This window comes from Stenella coeruleoalba (assembly GCF_951394435.1).
Source record: "Stenella coeruleoalba genome assembly, chromosome: 9".
NCBI lineage: Eukaryota > Metazoa > Chordata > Mammalia > Artiodactyla > Delphinidae > Stenella > Stenella coeruleoalba.
In genome coordinates, this window is record NC_137155.1 from 99496819 (window position 1) to 99516267 (window position 19449).

General features: G+C 42.4%; 1 protein-coding gene across 1 annotated transcript in view; it reads right to left on the reverse strand.

Moving 5' to 3' along the window:
• The window catches only part of RHEB (Ras homolog, mTORC1 binding), a 47264-nt gene extending 28038 nt beyond the window's left edge, over positions 1–19226 (reverse strand). The window contains exon 1 of the mRNA XM_079931588.1: positions 18759–19226. Coding sequence (XP_079787714.1) covers positions 18759–18810 — 52 coding nt within the window. The 5' untranslated portion in view covers positions 18811–19226. The remainder of the gene's footprint in view (positions 1–18758) is intronic.
• Positions 19227–19449: the final 223 nt, after the last annotated feature.

A 19449-nucleotide genomic window follows, 5' to 3' on the forward strand; every position in this document is an offset into this window, starting at 1 on the left:
ATTGATTGCAATATTATTGCAACAGAACTGAAAATTTTAGCATCTTATAAATATCACTCAAATCACTCCTCTTCTATTTGATAAATTTGTATTTTAGAGTGATAGGAGTCTTCTCTGCTTTAAGAAACATTACTTATCACTTGACTCTACACCCACTCTTAACTGACACAATCTGGAAGTAAAATTTCTCAAGGGGGACTTCCCTGGTGGTGCAGTGGTTAAGAGTCCCCCTGCCAATGCCGGGGACACGGGTTTGAGCCCTGGTCCGGGAAGATCCCACATGCTGCGGAGCAACTAAGCCCATGCGCCACAACTACTGAGACTGCGCTCTAGAGGCTGCGAGCCACAACTACTGAGCCCACATGCCACAACTACTGAAGCCTGCTCACCTAGAGCCCGTGCTCTGCAACAAGAGATGCCACTGCAATGAGAAGCCCGCGCACCACAATGAAGAGTAGACCCCGCCAGCTGCAACTAGAGAAAGCCCGCGCGCAGCAACGAAGACCCAACACAGCCATAAATAAATAAATAAAAATATATTAAACAATTATATATATAAAAAAAATTTCTCAAGGAACAAACATCAGTGATGCCTTCTAATAATTGACTTGAATGATCCTTGGAAGAGGCCAGAGCCAGAAAGTGAAAGAAAGCTGCTGACCAAGCACTGAGGTCATATTTTTTTATGTGTCTGGGATGGGGGTGGCAAATGGGACAGGACGCAGTCCTACCAGGAACCAAGCAAGCTCCCCACAAGAGGACTGTGGACTGGGGCCAGATGATGGGCAATGAAAAAACCCAATAGAAAAGAGTGAGTAAAGATGGGAAGAGGGCAGAGGAAGTAAGAGGAAAACAACTCAAACACCAATCTGTAATCCCAAATTCCCAGCCACACAAAAACTCTATTACTAAGAAAAAGCAGCCATCAGAATAACTGGAATAGGTGAAATTAATCTTATAAAGGTCTGTGAAGACTGTAACTGAACATGCCCAGAGTTTCCAGAGATTATCCAAGGAATTGCTTCTACTTTAAAAAACAGATTAAACATGATCAAGTGAATATGAAAAAACTTTTTTTTCACAAATACTCTGTTTAAAAAAAATCTAGGTAACACCTTTTGAAATAAGTTCCTACTATTTCACATAAAATACATTTCAAGTAAATAATGGAATAACTGTGGTTATCGCCACAGGGCAAAAAGTATTCACCACGTAATAATCAACTTTTCCCATTTCCAGGATTCCATCTATTCTAAGAAACATCATCTGTTAACAGCAGCTTTGCGGGGCAGGGGTTGATGAGAGCACACTAGTAAATTAAAACCACAATACACCCTGGCATTGAGGAAATATAATTAAGAGAAACAGGACTGTGGGTTAAGGTTCAGCATTTGAATTCAGGTTATGGTGTGAACCCCAGCTGTGTCTCTGGGGAAGTTAATGCCTTTGTGCCTTGGAACCCTCATGCATGTGATGACTAAACACACTACACCTTAAGTCCACACACATCGACTGATCCTATTCCATAATAGGATTCTATGATCACCTGAATTCTGAAAAAGATGTCAGTATGATACACCTGACTGCCACCTACAAGGATCCTGTAATCTCAACAGAAAGGAAGGCACCTATGTGAAAAGTCAAGTACACCCCTCCCCCCAACAGGATTAGAAAGTGGTGGTGATGTGTTTTAAAAAAGAACAGCCAGGGAGTTTCCCAGCGGTCCAGTGGTTAAGACTCCATGATTCCACTGCAGGGGGCATGGGTTTGACCCCCGGCTGGGGAACTAAGATCCTGCATACCACGCGGTGCGGCCAGAAACACACACACAAAAAAGGAAGAACCACCACTGGAGAATTTCTACTGAGGCGAGGGACATGAGAGGATGAAACACTAGGGAGATCAGGATGAAATTCTGAAAAACGGACTAGAAATGAAAAATGGGCATTTTAACCTGCTTCAAAATAGGTATTTAATACAAACCAGAAAAGGAAAAAAATGGAAAAATTGATCTGTAAGGGAAACAAGAACCTCAGAAAATTTTAAAAAGAAACAAGTATGTACTTGATTTCAAGACTTACTAGGAGACTACAGTTATCAAGACGTGTGGTATTGGCATAAAAACAGACATATAGATTAACGGAACAAAATACAGGTTCCAGAGATAAATCCACACATATAAATGATCAGCTGATTGTGGATAAAGGTGCAAAGGCAATTCAAGGGAGAAGGAACAGTCTTTTTCAACAAGTGGTGCTGACACAACTGGATATCAATATTAAAGAGAAAGAACCTGACCATATCCCATATACAAGTATAGGATAAAAAATGGATCACAGACCAACTGCAAAACCTAAACTATGAAACTTCTGGAAGAAAACACAGGAGAAAATCTCTGTGACCTTGAGTTAAGAAAGATTTCAAAAGCACAATCCATAAAGAAAAAAAAGGATATACTGGACTTCATTGAAATTATAACTGGTCAGTAAAAGATTCTTGTTAAGGGGATGAAAAGACAAACCACAGACCTGGAGAAAACGTGCAAAGCACGTTATCTGACAAAGGGCATGAATCAGGTATATAACAAACTCTCAAACTTTAACAATAAGAAAACCACCCAATTAAGCATACGAGCAATAGATGTGAACACTTTAACAAAGAAAATATTCAAACGGCAAGTAAGGACTTCCCTGGTGGTGCACTGGTTAAGAATCCGCCTGCCAATGCAGGTGACACGGGTTCGAGCCCTGGTCCAGGAAGATCCCACATGCCGCGGAGCAACTAAGCCCCTGTGCCACAACTACTGAGCCCGTGCGCCACAACTACTGAGGCCTGTCCACCTAGAGCCAGAGCTCTGCAACAAAAGAGAAGTCATCACGAGAAGCCCACGCACCGCAACGAAGAGTAGCCCCAGCTCCGCTGCAACTAGAGAAAGCCTGTGTGCAGCAACAAAGACCCAACGCAGCCAAAATAAATTTATTAAAAAAATAAAACTGCTGCTAATCAAATTATATATAAAAAAGGCAAGTAAGCCCGTGAAATGATGCTTATCATTATTCATTAGGAAAATGCAAATATAATTACAGTGAGATATAACACATCTAATTAATAATGTCTACAATAAAAAAACACTGACAATACCAGTACTGGAGAGGATGTAGAGCAATTGTTCTCTTTGGTGGGGATGCAAAATGGTACAGTCACTTTGGAAAAAGTTTTTTAAAAATAAAACACACATTTATCAGATGACCCAGTAGTCCCATTCTTAGGTATCTTTCCAATAGAAATGAAAACTATGGTCACACAAAAACTTGTATGCATATATCTGTAACAGCTTTATTCATAATTGTCCCAAAGTGGAAACAAACCAAATGTCCTTCAACCTATTACTGGATAAACAAATTATATTAAATCCATACAAAGGAACACTACTCAGCAATAAAAAGAAATGAACTACTGATAGACACAACAACACGGATAAATCTCAAATGTGATTCTATTTATATTACATTCTGGAAAAGACAAAACTATAGGGACAGAAAACAGAAGGGGGTAAGGGCTGACTACAGGGGCACAAGGGCATTGTGGGGGGTTGATGGAACTGTTCTGTGTCTTGTGGTTGTGGTTACATAACTATAGAGTGCTTGCTAAAACCGGGCCATACACAAAAAGGGATAAATTTTACTGTATGTAAATTGTACTTCAAGTTTAAAAAAGAATCTTAACCTTTACCTCAGACACAAAAATTACCTGGAAATGGATCACAGACCGAAACTTCAGAGCTAAAACAATTATACTTCTAGAAGTAAACATGAGAACATTTTTATGATCTTCAGATAGGCAAAGATTCCTTACATGATAAAAAATGAGTAAACCATAATCAAAAGAACTGCTAAACTGGGCTTTAACAAAATTACAAATTTCTGTTCTTTGAAACATAAGAAAATGAAAAGGAAGCCATGAACTAGGAGAAAATATTATATATATATGAAAAAGAACTATTATTCAGAATACATAACCCAATAAAAAGAACCCAATAACAAAGGCAAAACACTTGGACACTTCACAAAAGAAGATATACAAATGGGCAAGAGGTATATGAAAAGATGCTCAATGTCATTAGTCATTGGGAAAAGTCAAATTTCCATGGCCTACCACATCAGTACTGCTAAAGAGTTAGAAAACTGACAATATCAGATGTCAGTGAGGATGGGTCTCATTTGTTGCTGGCGAGAGTGTAAAACGGTACAAATGCTTTGGCAAACTGGTAGTTGCTCAGAAAACTAAAAACTTAATACGTGTGACCCAGCAACTCCATTCCAAGGTGCTTATTACCAAAGAGAAATGACAGTGTCAACAAACATACAACAGATGCTCATCAAAGCTTTATTCTTAGCATGAAGCACTGGAAACAAGTGACTGGAGAAACAAATTATGGTATAAGCATACAACAGAATACTACTCAGCAATAAAAAGAAACTGCTTATATATGTGACAACATGGATGGATCTCAAAACATTATACTAAATGAAAGAAGTCACACGATAAGAGAATTTATTGTGTGATTCTATTTATGCGAAATTTTATAACAAGAAAAACTAATCGATAGTAATGGAAAGCAGGTCAGTGTTTGCTGGGGAGTGGGGTGGGGCATGAGGGAACTTCTGGGGATGATGAAAATGTTTTTTATTTTGATTGGAGTAATGGTTTTACATAGGTGAATAAATCTGTCAAAACCCATCTAACTTTACACTTAAAATGGGAACTTTATTAGACATAAATTATACCTCAATAAAACTTGATTTTTCTTTGTTTTATTGAAGTATAGTTGATGTACAATATTACCTAAGTTATAGATGTATAATATAGTGATTCACAATTTTTAAAAGTTATACTCCATTTATAGTTACTATAAAATATTGGCTATATTCCCTGTGTTGTACAATATATCCTTGTAGCTTATTTTATACATAATAGTTTGTACATCTTAATCCCCTACCTCTAGGTTGCCCCTCCGCTCTTCCGTCTCCCCACTGGTAACCACTAGTTTGTTCTCTGTAACTGTGAGTCTGCTTCTTTTTTGTTATATTCACTACTTTGTTGTATTTTTTAATTTTTTAAATTTTTATCATTTTTAAATTATGGCTGCGTCAGATTTTCATTGCAGCACGCGGGACCTTAGATGCGACAACCGGAAAGCCGCTGAGGCATGTGGGCTTCTCTCCTGTGTGGTGCACAGGCTCCAGGGGGCGTTGCCTCTGTAGTTTGTGGCACATGGGCTCTCTAGTTGAGGAGCACGGGCGTAGTTGCCCACAACATGTGGGATCTTAGTTCCCCAACCAGGAATCGAACCGTGTCCCCTACATTGGAGGGCTGATTTTTTACCACTGGACCACCCGGGAAGTCCCTGTTGCATTTTTTATTTTCCACATGTAAGTGATAGCATACAGTATTTGTCTTGGAGGGTATTATGCTAAGTGAAATAAGTCAGACAGAGAAAAACAAAACTTGATTTTAAAACAAGTATTAAAAAGGGAAGACATATATTTTTTTTTTACAAAGCATAATAGGATAGTGATTAGCTAGCTATGTGACAGTAGGCAGTTTTCCTGGTCTGTTTCCTCATTTGTAGAATAGATATAATAACAGCACATACTTTATAGGTAGTTGTGAAGATTAAATGAAAATATCGATACATGCAGAATATCTGCTATGTAATAATAATGACATTTATTGAGGACTTATTACATAACCACATTCTAGACATTTTCATTTAATCCTAGTCTCACATTCTAATAATTGTATCTAATATATTAACTTGAAATCTAAGAAAATGATATACAGTAACAACTACTGAAGCTAAATCCTCAAACTCATGTGAAAAAATGTCAAGAAATATAAGAATACACACACATACCCCTAATGCAGAAAATTACTGTTTCAGTAATCACTGTGTAACAAACACCTCAAAACTTAGTGGCTGAAATCAACAACTATTTCATTTCTTCCTGATACTACAATCAAGGCTGGGCTCGGCCGGCTCCTCCGCTGGTCTTTTTTTTTTTTAACATCTTTATTGGAATATAATTGCCTTACAATGGTGTGTTAGTTTCTGCTTTATAACAAAGTGAATCAGTTATACACATACATATGTTCCCATACCTCTTCCCTCTTACGTCTCCCTCCCTCCCACCCTCCCTATCCCACCCCTCTAGGTGGTCACAAAGCACCAAGGTGATCTCGCTGTGCTATGCGGCTGCTTCCCACTAGCTATCTATTTTAAGTTTGGTAGTGTATATATGTCCATGCCACTCTCTCGCTTTGTCACAGCTTACCTTTCCCGTTCCCCATATCCTCAAATCCATTCTCTAGTAGGTCTGTGTCTTTATTCCTGTCTTACCCCTAGGTTCTTCATGACATTTTTTTTCTTAAATTCCATATATATGTGTTAGCATATGGTATTCGTCTTTCTCTTTCTGACTTACTTCACTCTGTATGACAGATTCGAGGTCCATCCACCTCATTACAAATAGCTCAATTTCGTTTCCTTTTATGGCTGAGTAATATTCCATTGTATATATGTGCCACATCTTCTTTACCCATTCATCCGATGATGGACACTTAGGTTGTTTCCATCTCTGGGTTATTGTAAATAGAGCTGCAATGAACATTTTGGTACATGACTCTTTTTTTTTTTTTTTTTTTTTGCGGTACGCAGGCCCCTCACTGTCGTGGCCTCCCCCGTTGCAGAGCACAGGCTCTGGACGCGCAGGCCCAGCGGCTATGGCTCATGGGCCCAGCCACTCCGCGGCATGTGGGATCTTCCTGGACCGGGGCACGAACCCGTGTCCCCTGCATCGGCAGGCGGACTCTCAACCACCGCGCCACCAGGGAAGCCCCACATGACTCTTTTTGAATTATGGTTTTCTCAGGGTATATGCCCAGTAGTGGGATTGCCGGGTCATACGGTAGTTCTATTTGTAATTTTTTAAGGAACCTCCATACTGTTCTCCATAGTGGCTGTACCAATTCACATTCCCACCAGCAGTGCAAGAGTGTTCCCTTTTCTCCACACCCTCTCTAGCATTTATTGTTTCTAGATTTTTTGATGATGGCCATTCTGACTGGTGTGAGATGATATCTCACTGTAGTTTTGATTTGCATTTCTTTAATAATTAATGATGTTGAGCATTCTTTCATGTTTGTTGGCAGTCCGTATATCTTCTTTGGAGAAATGTCTATTTAGGTCTTCTGCCCATTTTTAGATTGGGTTGTTTGTGCTGGTCTTAAAGTCACCCCTTGGCTGCCTCTGCTGGTGGGAGGCTGGGGGCCAGACTCAGCTGGGACGGCTGGACCTTCTCCTTTCCCACCTGTCTTCTAAGGTCTCTCCCCCATGTTCCTTGAAGCTCCAGAGAACACAGAAGCTGCCGACTTCTTAAGGCTTGAGCCTGGCACTGGCCCATCATCATCTCTGCAGTGTCTTGCTGGTCAGGAGTGCCATAGGGCCAGGACATGAATAAGTACCAGGAAGGTGCTTCTCTGGGAGCCACTGATGGAAGGACATCAATAAAAGGGACCAGGTGGGCTTCCCTGGTGGTGCAGTGGTTGAGAGTTCGCCTGCCGATGCAGGGGACACGGGTTCGCGCCCCGGTCTGGGAAGATCCCACGTGCCGCGGAGCGGCTGAGCCCGTGAGCCATGGCCGCTGAGCCTGTGCGTCCGGAGCCTGTGCTCCGCAACAGGAGAGGCCACAGCAGTGAGAGGCCCGCATAACGCAAAAAAAAAAAAAGTACCAGGTTTGCAAACAGCAGAGAAAGACTACAGAATCACCTGGGGTCGTAAACGGATGGCAACCTGAATATCATCATTAAAAGGCCGAGAATAACAACGAACCATATGAAGGTTTCTTTAACAATGTGTTCCTTACACAATACACGATACCAATTACATGCTGACTAAAAAAATGTGTAGTCCTGCCCCCGGTGGCGCAGTGGTTAAGAATCTGCCTACCAATGCAGGGCATATGGGTTCGAGCCCTGGCCCGGGAAGATCCCACATGCCACGGAGCAACTAAGTCCGTGCGCCACAACTACTGAGTCCGCACGCCTAGAGCCCGTGCCCCGCAACGAGAAGCCACCACAACGAGAAGCCCGCGCACCGCAACGAAGAGTAGCCCCCGCTCGCCGCAACTGGAGAAAGCCCATGTGCAGCAACGAAGACCCAATGCAGCCAAAAAAAAAAAAAGGGTAGCTCTGTCAATAGCAGCTTTTTTTTTTGTTGCTTTTTTGAGGGGGCAGGGTGAGATGTATAAATATCAGGGTCACCAAGGAATCTTTTGGGAAAAAAACACAAAACACCTCACCATTCTAATTTTAAAAAGGGTGCCTAAGGAGTTCCTGTGTGCTCTGCAGAAGTGCTCCCTGTGATTCTAACGTGCATCCCCATCCCCACATCTCCACCACATACAGAGTCGGATGAGGGCATGTGATACAGATAATCCAAATTTTAATTGTTCACCAGAACCTACAAGTGAGACACTGTTTTAAGAGTTTACAACCCAATTCCTGGAAATCTCCACCCCTTCCCCAAAATAGTTGGAATAATTCTCCCACTCATTAGCCTATGAAATTACCCAACCTATAAAAACTAACCACCCCATATTTCGGGGCCTCTCAACTTCTAAGACGGCCCACACTCTGTCTATGAAGAAGTAAACCTTCTTTCACTTAAAAAAGTTTACAAAACATTTTCACATGAATTATCTCGCTTGTTCCTATGAATTAAGCACGGTTGACATCATCTTATTCTCTCTCACACTCCCTTACCAATTTTCAAAAAACAGATGCTAGGAGAGAAAAAAGTTAAGGTGCAAGTATTATTTTGACAAAGAGAATAACCACATAAAACTGGTTCATAGAATTACTAGTCATTCAAATACTTTTTTTTAATATATAAATTTATTTATTTATTTTTGGCTGCGTTGGGTCTTCGTTGCTGCATGCAGGCTTTCTCTAGTTGCAGTGAGCGGGGCTACTCTTCATCGCGGTGTGCGGGCTTCTCATTGTGGTGGCTTCTCTTTTTGTGGAGCACAGGCTCCAGGCGCATGGGCCTAAGTAGTTGTGGCACACGGGCTTAGCTGCTCTGTGGCATGTGGGATCTTCCCGGACCAGGGATCGAACCCGTGTCCCCTGCATTGGCAGGAGGATTCTTAACCACTACGCCACCAGGGAAGCCCTCAAATACTTATTAGGCGCTTACTATTGCCAAGCACTAGGCTGCCAGATACATTCCACTGAGGAAAATAAGAGAAATAAGTTTGTACCATAACATGAAGATCTGAGTTACATAAATGAAGAAGTCTGTTAACTGTCTGGGTTATTAAGCTAAAAGGAAAAAATGAAAGTGCTGACAAGAAAGGCCATGGACCTGCTTCCCTAAAGATTTTAAAAACAGGATATTCATCTCTCTGGGATGATTTATAGGTAAAGCCAAGTTGGAAGGTAAGGGAATAGAACTGATAAACTGCAGTCAATTATATGTTTGGCAACAATGAAGAGTGAATTTTGCTAGATTTGTGGCCGAAATTGGGGAGAAGGCTGGGGGTCGGGTGGGAAAGAGCTAGAGAAAAGCAAACAAGAGATAAATTCCTAAATTATAAAACAATCTTTAATGAGAACATGGAGTTTAAGACTGACCAAAACTAGTAATAAAAAAAGTTAGGAAAATGAATTGAGACATAAAGCATATTTATCAATCAGCATGAATGGTTATTAATAAAGATTATTTCTTCAAAAGCTCTTTAAAACTGCACTGACCCCACATACTAACACCAATCGATCCCTCACCATACCTGTGCTACCTCATGGAGTTTAAAGATATCCCACACCAGTAAATGCTTTAAAAACACCAGCCAATCATTATTAATAGTAGTAACTGTATACTGTGGCTACCTCACTGGACTGAAGCTCCCTGGGGGCACAGATCAGGACTGCCCTGTCCTTGGTGGCTAAGTACACAGTGCCTGGCACATAGTAGGGACTTAGGTTACTCAAACATGTAATGAACACCTATTTGAATAACATGGGATACACTTAACTCACACACTGCCCTCTTCAACCAGTCATTTCAGCAATTCAGTCCTTTGAGGGTCTGAAATCCTCTGGATAGCTGATAAAAGTCCTGGACTCTTTCCCTAGAAAATATGCACCCAGTCTCAGGCAAAGCTCATGAAGTCCAAGTTAAGAACCACTACTCGAAGTGGGCACCAGAACTGAAGACAGCGCTCTGCCTGGGGTTCAGAGTTCGGCCGAGCTAGTTTACGATGAGAACCCGTCAACTGAACTGCTCAGAAAATTAATCCAGGTCTCTCCACCTGCATCTCCTGCATACAGGAGATTCTTCTGAAATGTAAATGTAAGACTTCACATCTGTGGCCCTCCTTTCCTCCAGCAGCCGCCTCAGTGATGTTCTGTTCTGAACTTTTGCATGGCTCTCCGCTGTGGTCAGGCACTCCTGCCCCCTGGTGTACTCAAGACCACACTCACATCTAGTTTCTTCCCAGAAGGTGGGTTGGAAATCCCACTTCTACCCCCACCACGGAGCACCATATTTTAGTGTGGTGTGTCCAGTCTGCCAAGGTCATTTGGAACCCTCCTCCATCTTGATGTCAGCCACCATGGCTGAATTCTGCCAACTAGGTTTTTCATTCAGTCACTCATATAAATCATGAACAAGACTGAAGAGAAACTATATTTTTAAATACTCTCTTTAAAATAAATTCCGAAAGTGCTTTAGATTTGAAAACCAGCAAAATACTGGCCAGATGCATTTACATCCAAGACATACAAGTCTAAGAAAAGCATTTTCATGTCTTAAAACTATATTAACTGTAAAAGTCACAGTTAATTTCTCTCCATGTCCACAAATTATTTACCGTGCCTTCATGTAGCTAACATTCAACTTTGAATCCTGCAAAAAGCAGGACCATAACATAGCACGTTAAAGTGCCTATTTCTGTTTCAAAAGTCCCTGAGGCGTCTTTCTGCAAGTAAGAAAGCGCAACAAAAAGAGAAATGGGGGAGGGGGAGCAGGGGGGTAAGAGGGAACTCAATTATACCACGGTTAGGACGCCAACCAACCAAGGACCTGTACGAGTTAGTTTTATTAGGATCCTTAAATCACCCTGCTTTCACTTGCCCACAGAGTGCAATACAAGGTTTCCGGCACTTCTGTTCTAAACTAATACCAATTTAGACTTCAAATTCCAATGCCTTATGTGGCGCTCTCTTTTATCAGATGCCCAATATATATTTAAGATTATTAAAACACTAAAATAGTATCCCCGGACCTTTGTGTTTGAGATATTAAATTAAATTTCTAAATCAATGAACCATTCATGTCAAAGGTACCCAAGAGTTTACATTCTCACGGTTATCAGTTTAAGACAGACTGTGAGTACTCTACTGTTAAGACTTAATTTGGTCCTTCAAAATAAATGAGAATAAAGGTTCTCTCAAGTGTGAGCACTAGAGATTTCATAATGCTTTTAACTTGCACAATCAAGTCCATGTTCAGTTATGATTTATTCAAATAAACAAGTACAATCCACTCATGGACAGTATTAAAGTTATTAAGTCTCTCTTCCAGACCCTAAGCTAAGGAAACTGTTGTACGTTTTTGACTCCATAATCACAGGTAGGATGGCTATTTCTCATTTTGTGATAAAGTTGCTGATAATTGTACTTGAAAACCATGTTAATTAGCATACAGATCCTGCTGTGCTGCCACCTTGAAATTTTTGTTACTCTTTGGGAGCTTCACTAGTACCAGGTCAAAAACCAAGACCTCACCCCAAACTACACAACAATGAGAGGCCAAGTCAACCGGCATTTAGACATTCTAACTCTCCCCAGGCTTCAGTGATTCACCGCTTATTACACAGGAGGAAAGTTTCCCTACAGTCCCTGTACAGCCAGCTCCTGACCACCTTTTCCAACCCCACTTCTTCCCACCTGGCAACGCTTGGCTGTCCCAATCCCTTCCGCTGTCAACATGTCACGTTCTTTCCCGCCTCACCATCCTGGCCTCGTCCGGTGCTGCAGGGCCTCTCCTGGAGTCTCCTCTAAGACCGCGGTCACCGCATCCCCTTGAACAGGAGTGAGCAGCAGTCTAGCAAGATCCCGCACACCATGCTTCGATGGCTCTCCAAGTACAGTCTGCACAACTCTGGGGGTCCCTTGAGACTTTTTCAGGGGGCTCACAAGTCAAAACTATTTCCATAATACCATATATTATTTGCCTTTTCCACTATGTTCATATATGCACAAATGGTGCTAAACCAGTGGTGGGTAAAACTGCTAGACTGGTGCCCCTTAGCACAAATCAGACAGTGGTCACAAACCGCAGAGGACAGTCATTGTATTCTTCACCATCGTGCACCCACAGCAAAAAAGGAAAAAAAAAGCCACGCCATTTTTACTTAACAAAGTCCTCGAGGAAGTGGTAAAAATTATTTATTTTATTAAATCTTGACCTTTAAATACATGTCTTTTTAATGCTCTGCAGACAAAATGGGATGTATGCATAAAGCATGGAAGTGTGACACTGTCTGGGAGAAAAGCACTTGTGCAACGTTTGGGAAGTGGTCTGAAATAGACACTTTTATCATGGAACAGCATTTTTACTTGCAAGAATGACCAACAAACTATCATTGTTTCAGATGTGGGTATCTGGCAGACATTTTCTTGGAAATGAAAGAAATGAGACTGTCATTTTAAGTAAAACTGGTAGCATTTTGCCAACAATCAAATTTGAACTCTCAAGAGGAATTAGAATTCTGCATCACTCAGAGTGAACTTAACAGCTTCCCAATATTTAGATTTTTCTGAGATTGATGGTGATATTAAAAATGTCATTTAAAGAAATATCGGTATATTGAAATGCGTCAAAATGTGGAAGGATCTGCATAACAGTGAACCAATATTTTCCAAATTACCAACGTACGATGTTCCCAAATCAGGTATGGGTAACAGACCCATTCAAAGTGCAAACAAACCAACAGAGTTCAGTGTAACAGAGTAAAACAAACTTCATCTACATGAGTTTAGATGCTACAACTAACTTCTAACAAACTACCACTTATGGAGTCTTGGTTCGATGGTGTCAAAGAATACCCACAATTACCTGAAAAAGTAGTATTAAAATGCTCCTTCCTTTCCCAGGTATGTATCTGTGCAGGCTCATATACTTTAATTATTAAAGTAACATATTGCAATAGAATGAATTCAGAAGCACATATGAGAATTCAGCTGTTTTTTAAACCAGGTATTGAAGATACTTGCAAAACTGTAGACCACCACCAAAATCCCAGTTGCTTTTTTTTTTTTGGCAGAAATTTATAAGCCAGTCCTAAAATTCGTATGAAAATACAAGGGACTCAGAATAGTCAAACAATCTTAAAAAAGAATTAAGTTAGAGGGCTCACGCTTCCGTGTTTCGTCCTTCTCTGTTCAAAGGAACAGAGTCCAGGAATAAACCCGTACATTTATGGTCACGTGGTTTTTGACAAGGATGTCAAGACAATTCAGTGAGGAAAGAATAGTCTTTTAACAGAAGGTGCTGGGACAACTTGATATCTACATACAAAAGAATCAAGTTGTACTCCTATCTCCCAACACATACAAAATTTAACTCTGAATAGATCATAGACCCAAATATAAGAAATAAAAGTATAAAACATTTAGAAGAAAACATAGTGGTAAATCTACATAGCCTTGGATTGGGCAATGGTTTCTTAAATATGACACCAAAAGTACAAGTGACAAAAGAAAAAAAATAAATTGGACTTCGTCAAAATTGAAGATGTGATACATATATACAATGGAATATTACTCAGCCATAAAAAAGAATGAAATAATGTCATTTGCAGCAACATGGATGGACCTAGAGATTATCAAACTAAGTGAATTTAAGCCAGACAGAAAGACAAATACTCTGTATCACTTATATGTGGAATCTAAAATATGACACAAATGAACTTATTTACAAAGCAGAAACAGACTCACAGACATACAAAACAAACTTATGGTCACCAAAGGGGAACGGAGGTAGGGGGAGGGATAAATTAGGAGTTTGGGATTAGCAGATACAAACTATTACACATAAAATAAACAACAAGGTCCCACTGCATAGCACAGGGAACTATATTCAATACACTATAATAAACCATAATTGAAAAGAATATGAATATATATATATTACAGAATCACTTTCCCGTACACCAGAAACTAACACAACGCTGTAAGTCAACTGTATTCTATGTCAATAAAAAAATAAATAAATAAAAAATAATAAAAATTCAACAAAAAGATAACAAGTGTTGGCGAGGATGTGGAGAAATTGAAACCAATTTCAACTGTTGGCTGGAATGTAAAATGGTTGGAAAACAGTTTGACAGTTCTTCAAAATATTAAACATAAAATTACCATACAACCCAGCAATTACACTCCTAGGAGTATACCTAAAAGAAGCGAAACATGTCTACACAAAAATCACACACACAAAATGTGAAATACGAATGCTCAGAACAGCAGTACTTCTAATAGCTCAAGTGTAGAAACAGCCTGCATGTCCATCAATTGACAAATGTGTGAACAGAATGTGGTTTTTTCAAATAATGCAATATTATTTGGCAACCAAAAGGAATGAATTACTGATACATGCTACAACATGGATGAACCTTGAAAATACTTATGTTAAACGACAAATGCCAGGCACAAAAGACCACGTATACGTGATTCTATTTATATGAAATGTCCAGAATAAGTAAATTCATAGAAACAGAAAGTAGATCAGTGGATGATAGGGGCTGAGGTAAGGAGAGGATGGGAAGTGACTGACTGCTAATGAGTACAGAGTTTCTTTTCGGGGAGATGAAGGTAAGTAGGGATCGATATAACCCACATGGACATCAAAGTAACATCTGATATAACAAAGAAGAAGCAAACTCACAGATATACAAAACTAACGGTTAGCAGTGGGGAGAGGCAATACAGGGGTGGGGGATTAAGACGTACAAACTTTTATGTACAAAATAAGCTACAAGGATATATTGTACAACACGGGCAATACAGCCAGTGTTTTATAGTAACTATAAATGGAGTATAACCTTTAAAAATTGTGAATTACTTTGTTGTATACCTGTAACTTATATAAACATTGTACGTCAACTATACTTAAAAAAAAGTCTAAAAAATTACATTAAGCACGGGAAGTCATAATCGCAAATTCAAGCTCTGATTATTCTCTTGTACAAAACAATGTATGACACTGAAAAAAAAGTTAATTTCAAGCTTCAACACAAGGTGGTCACTATAGGACTATCCCCTCCCACAGGTACACAACCTTTTACCTTAAAAATTTTCAGGGGCTTCCCTGGTGGCGCAGTGGTTGGGAGTCCGCCTGCTGATGCAGGGGACGCGGGTTCGTGCCCCTGTCCGGGAAGATCCCACATGCCGCGGAGCGGCTGGGCCCGTGAGCCATGGCCGCTGAGCCTGCGCGTCCGGAGCCTGTGCTCCGCAGCGGGAGAGGCCACGGCAGTGAGAGGCCCGCGTACCGCAAAAAAAAAAAAAAAAAAAATTCAACGCAATGTGTTAGAAAAGGATAGGATAATTAAAAAATATACAGTAAATCAGAAGACAATTGGACTATATTCTACCGGAAACAAATTTAATGACATCTTTCCCTCTGAAGTATCCAAATCAAAGGATGCATGTTCTTTACTACCTAAAAGATTTTGACAAGGTAGGTAATAATTTGAGTTACTTTTACTGAATTGCCTTTTACCAAACCATAGAATTGTTTCATTTTCTCTCTTAAGATCTTTCACATTCCTGATTCCCTCCTGCTTGTTAACCCCTGAGGCTTACGTATGACAGTCTTTTGTTGACGGTCTAATGGTAAACTCCATTATCAAAGCTCTCTGTAGAACATTCCAGTGAAAAAGGTGCCAGATTTTACTTGAAGATAATTAAATGACACCATAACTTTAATTCGATTAAGTTTAGTTACCTCCTATCACGGGACTACTCGTTTGTGTTAGAAACAATAGATGTAAGGGAGCTGGTACATTTGGCCACCACTAAAACAATTACTACAGAGCACTCCCTGAAAGCCAGCCTGCGTTACAGGTGACGTGTCCTAAAAAGCTTAACATTGTAAATAACAGGAAAAGTACTTCAGGGGGGAAAAAAAAGAGTTGTATAAATTACCTGAGAATTAATTATATTTTCCTCACTGGTAGGTTTATCAATGTTTTTAAAAAATACAAAATTTGAACGCCAAGTAGTAAAACAATCATTGCACTTGCTAGTTTTATATGAAGGCAAACTTTTAAAATAAACTTACAAGTATTTTACTAGTCAAACTGGCATAAGATATTTAACCGAAAGAACATTCTAGGAAAGGTGTGGTTTCTAGCTTAGCCTTTTCCCACCCCCAGTAAATATGACACAACAGCTTAGTATCACAAAGTAACACAACCTAGAAAAGAAACACAAATACTCAAATTTCTCTAGCATAGCGCCATTCGCAAGCAAGCGTGTCAGTAAACTCAGAAGTCTGAATAGTGAATAATTCTCTGAAGAGTAGCTACTACATGGAATCAGGGAATTATCTCCTTTTTTGATGCTGGCAAAACAAAAGCGCCCACAACTACAAAATGTCCTGGTTCATAACAAAGGTAAACAATTGTAAAATCAAATGCAAAGACTGGGAATAATTTAACCTCTGCAAAATACATTTCACTTTAATCACCACATATGAAAATAAATACGGAGAAAATGACGTAGGATATAGCAATAGGACATACTGAAGGCACAGAAAACAGGGACTGAACTTACTCTGTGTGCCACTGGAGGCTAATTTAGCACAGTATTTTATTAACAGCAGTTTAAAATAAATGTCAAGTGAAGGCAAAGGGGTGACGTGTCACATCTGGGTCTTTAGGAGCATGATCACTAGAAGGCAGATAAGACAGAATGGGTTTCGACTAGACATAAGGAACTTCTTTAGCAAAACAGTGATAAAATGCTAGACTTGCTTACTGAAGACTGGAATCACCAGCTCCAGAATTTCAAGGGGTCAATAAGTCGGGATCTTTTGGGGCATTCTCCCAGTTTAGATCAGGTAGCCCAGGTACAGGTCACCTGTAACTTGATTATTCAGAGACTGCTACGTTTAATTAGTGGGCACTCTATCTGATTAGATAGAACTCACTCAAGAGCCTAGATATGTTATAGTCCCACACTTCAAAATGCAGAGAAGCAAAGGGCTCCGTGGTTCAGACTGCCAATAAAGGTGGGATGCCGGGTTCCATACAGGCATTCGGGACGGTCAGGGACTTCAAAAGCCTCCAGCTGAGGCACGGTTCCTTCATGGCTGCAGCTGTTAACGCTGTCACCTGTTCTTCCCCCACACGATTTGTTATTGCACCCTACAGGAGTCACCCCTATCTCTACACAAGCGTCTCTCAGCCTCTGATCTTGACTCCCCCCTGCACCCCCCAGCCCTTTGACGGAGAGAGATGATAAAAGGATGAGTAAGCACGCTGTAGCTAGTCTTGGGCAAAGAGCACAGACCTTGGCACTGGCCGTGGAAAATGGGGGTGAAGAAGCAGAACAGAAAGCGAGCGAGCTCGGGGAGTCCGTCCAATGAGCAGCCGGCAGTTACAAGCCTTCCTCCTTCTGCAATCACCAGAGACTCCAAACCTGCTTTCACGCCCCCGCCCCACTGTGGTCAAGCGCACATTCTCCTGAGGCTCATTTACTTCTTAAAAACAACACGAAAAGATAAAGGTAATTTCTCCAGGCTGCCCGTTGTCAAAGACCATAAAGCCTCACCCTGAAGCATGGCTAAGTCCAACGGTTCTCTTTTCTCACTCGTCTTCTAGCACCCATTCCATCTCCACTCCACCCCAGACCACCTCCGTTCGGCAAAAAAGCGACTGCCACCAACAGTTGCAAATATATGTCAACCTTTTTCGGGGGTGGGGGGGAAACTTTTGAATTACTTCAACAGCCTGGTTACAAGTACCTGACCTTATTTTTTTCCCAAAGAAAAATAGGACACCGAGAGATCAAAAATTCCTTTCTGTGCCCTCCTACTTCGGCCACTGGCAGCATCTAAGGGGCTTCCGAAGAGGACTCTTCCGAGCTTCTTCCGTAGGAAACTTGCCCTTACTAGCCAAACGTCCTTTAGGTCCCTGGTTTTCTTTAAAATGCTGAACTTCACAGACAGAAAAACCGCAAGGTGCTATTTCCTTTGTTAAAATCCCATGGACTTTAATTGGGGGTGGAAAGGCTAGCAACGATCACGACAGCTCGCCGCGGGGAGGTGCAAAGGGACAGGTGCGGCTCCTGCCTTTGCGGGCCCCGCGGCAGTCGGCCGAGCGGCAGACTCCGTACCGCCTCTCCGGCCCCGGACCAACCTGAGCTCCCCGTCCGCCCGCGGCCTCCCAGACACTTCCCGCCGCGCCCGGGCCGCCCGCCGCCGCCCCGCGGGCCCGGCCGCGCCGCCGCCTCCGCTCAAGATGGAGGTGGCGGCGGCGGCGGCGGCAGTGGCGGCGGCGGCGGGCGGCTGGTTACGAAACGCGCGGCCGCCACATGGCCGCGCCGGTCCCAAACTTGGCCGGGCCCGCCGCGCCCCAGCGCCCAGGCGAGGCCGGGCTCGGGCGCGAAGAGGCCGCACGGCGCCCGCCACTCACCCACAGACCGGTAGCCCAGGATCGCGATCTTCCGGGACTTGGACTGCGGCATCTTAGCGGCCTCCTCAGCCCCGGGCCAACCACATCAACCGTGGCGGCGGCGGCTCCTGTGCTGCGATCGGTGGCGGCCGCGCCGGGGCACAGCGGCATCCAGGGGCGGGGCGGGCGGGCGCGGCTGCCTCGGCTCCTCGCTCGCGCGCCCAACCGCCCGGAACCGCCGCGCGGCCCCGCCCCCAAACACGCCCACGTGACCGCGCGCCGCCGCAGGGCCCCCAGACAGAGGCTCACGTCAGCGCCGCACTCCCGCTGCGGCGGCCGCCCTCGCCCCCGAAACGCACGAGGTTGCGTCGGGCGGTGTTTTACTTTAAACGGAAAAAGAGAGGACGCCGAGATGCCCCTGGAAAAATCACGACTGAAACTCGCTGCGTCATGACCCTCCCACCGGCTTCCGCCGCTTTTTAATTACACCAGTTCTCTCCGAGCGCTGATTGGGCAGTTCTAACCCGCCCGCACGATGACGCGACGGAAACTCCTTCTCCCATTGGGGGCGGTGGAGAGGAGGAGCCAGAGGCGGGGCTGCTTGCCCGGGAGCTAAAAATAAATTCGGACTGGGACCGCGCGGTTGGGCACCAGTGAGGTTTGAAGGCTTCGAACTTCGTAAGGGTCGGTGGCGGACGGGAGGGGCGGAGAG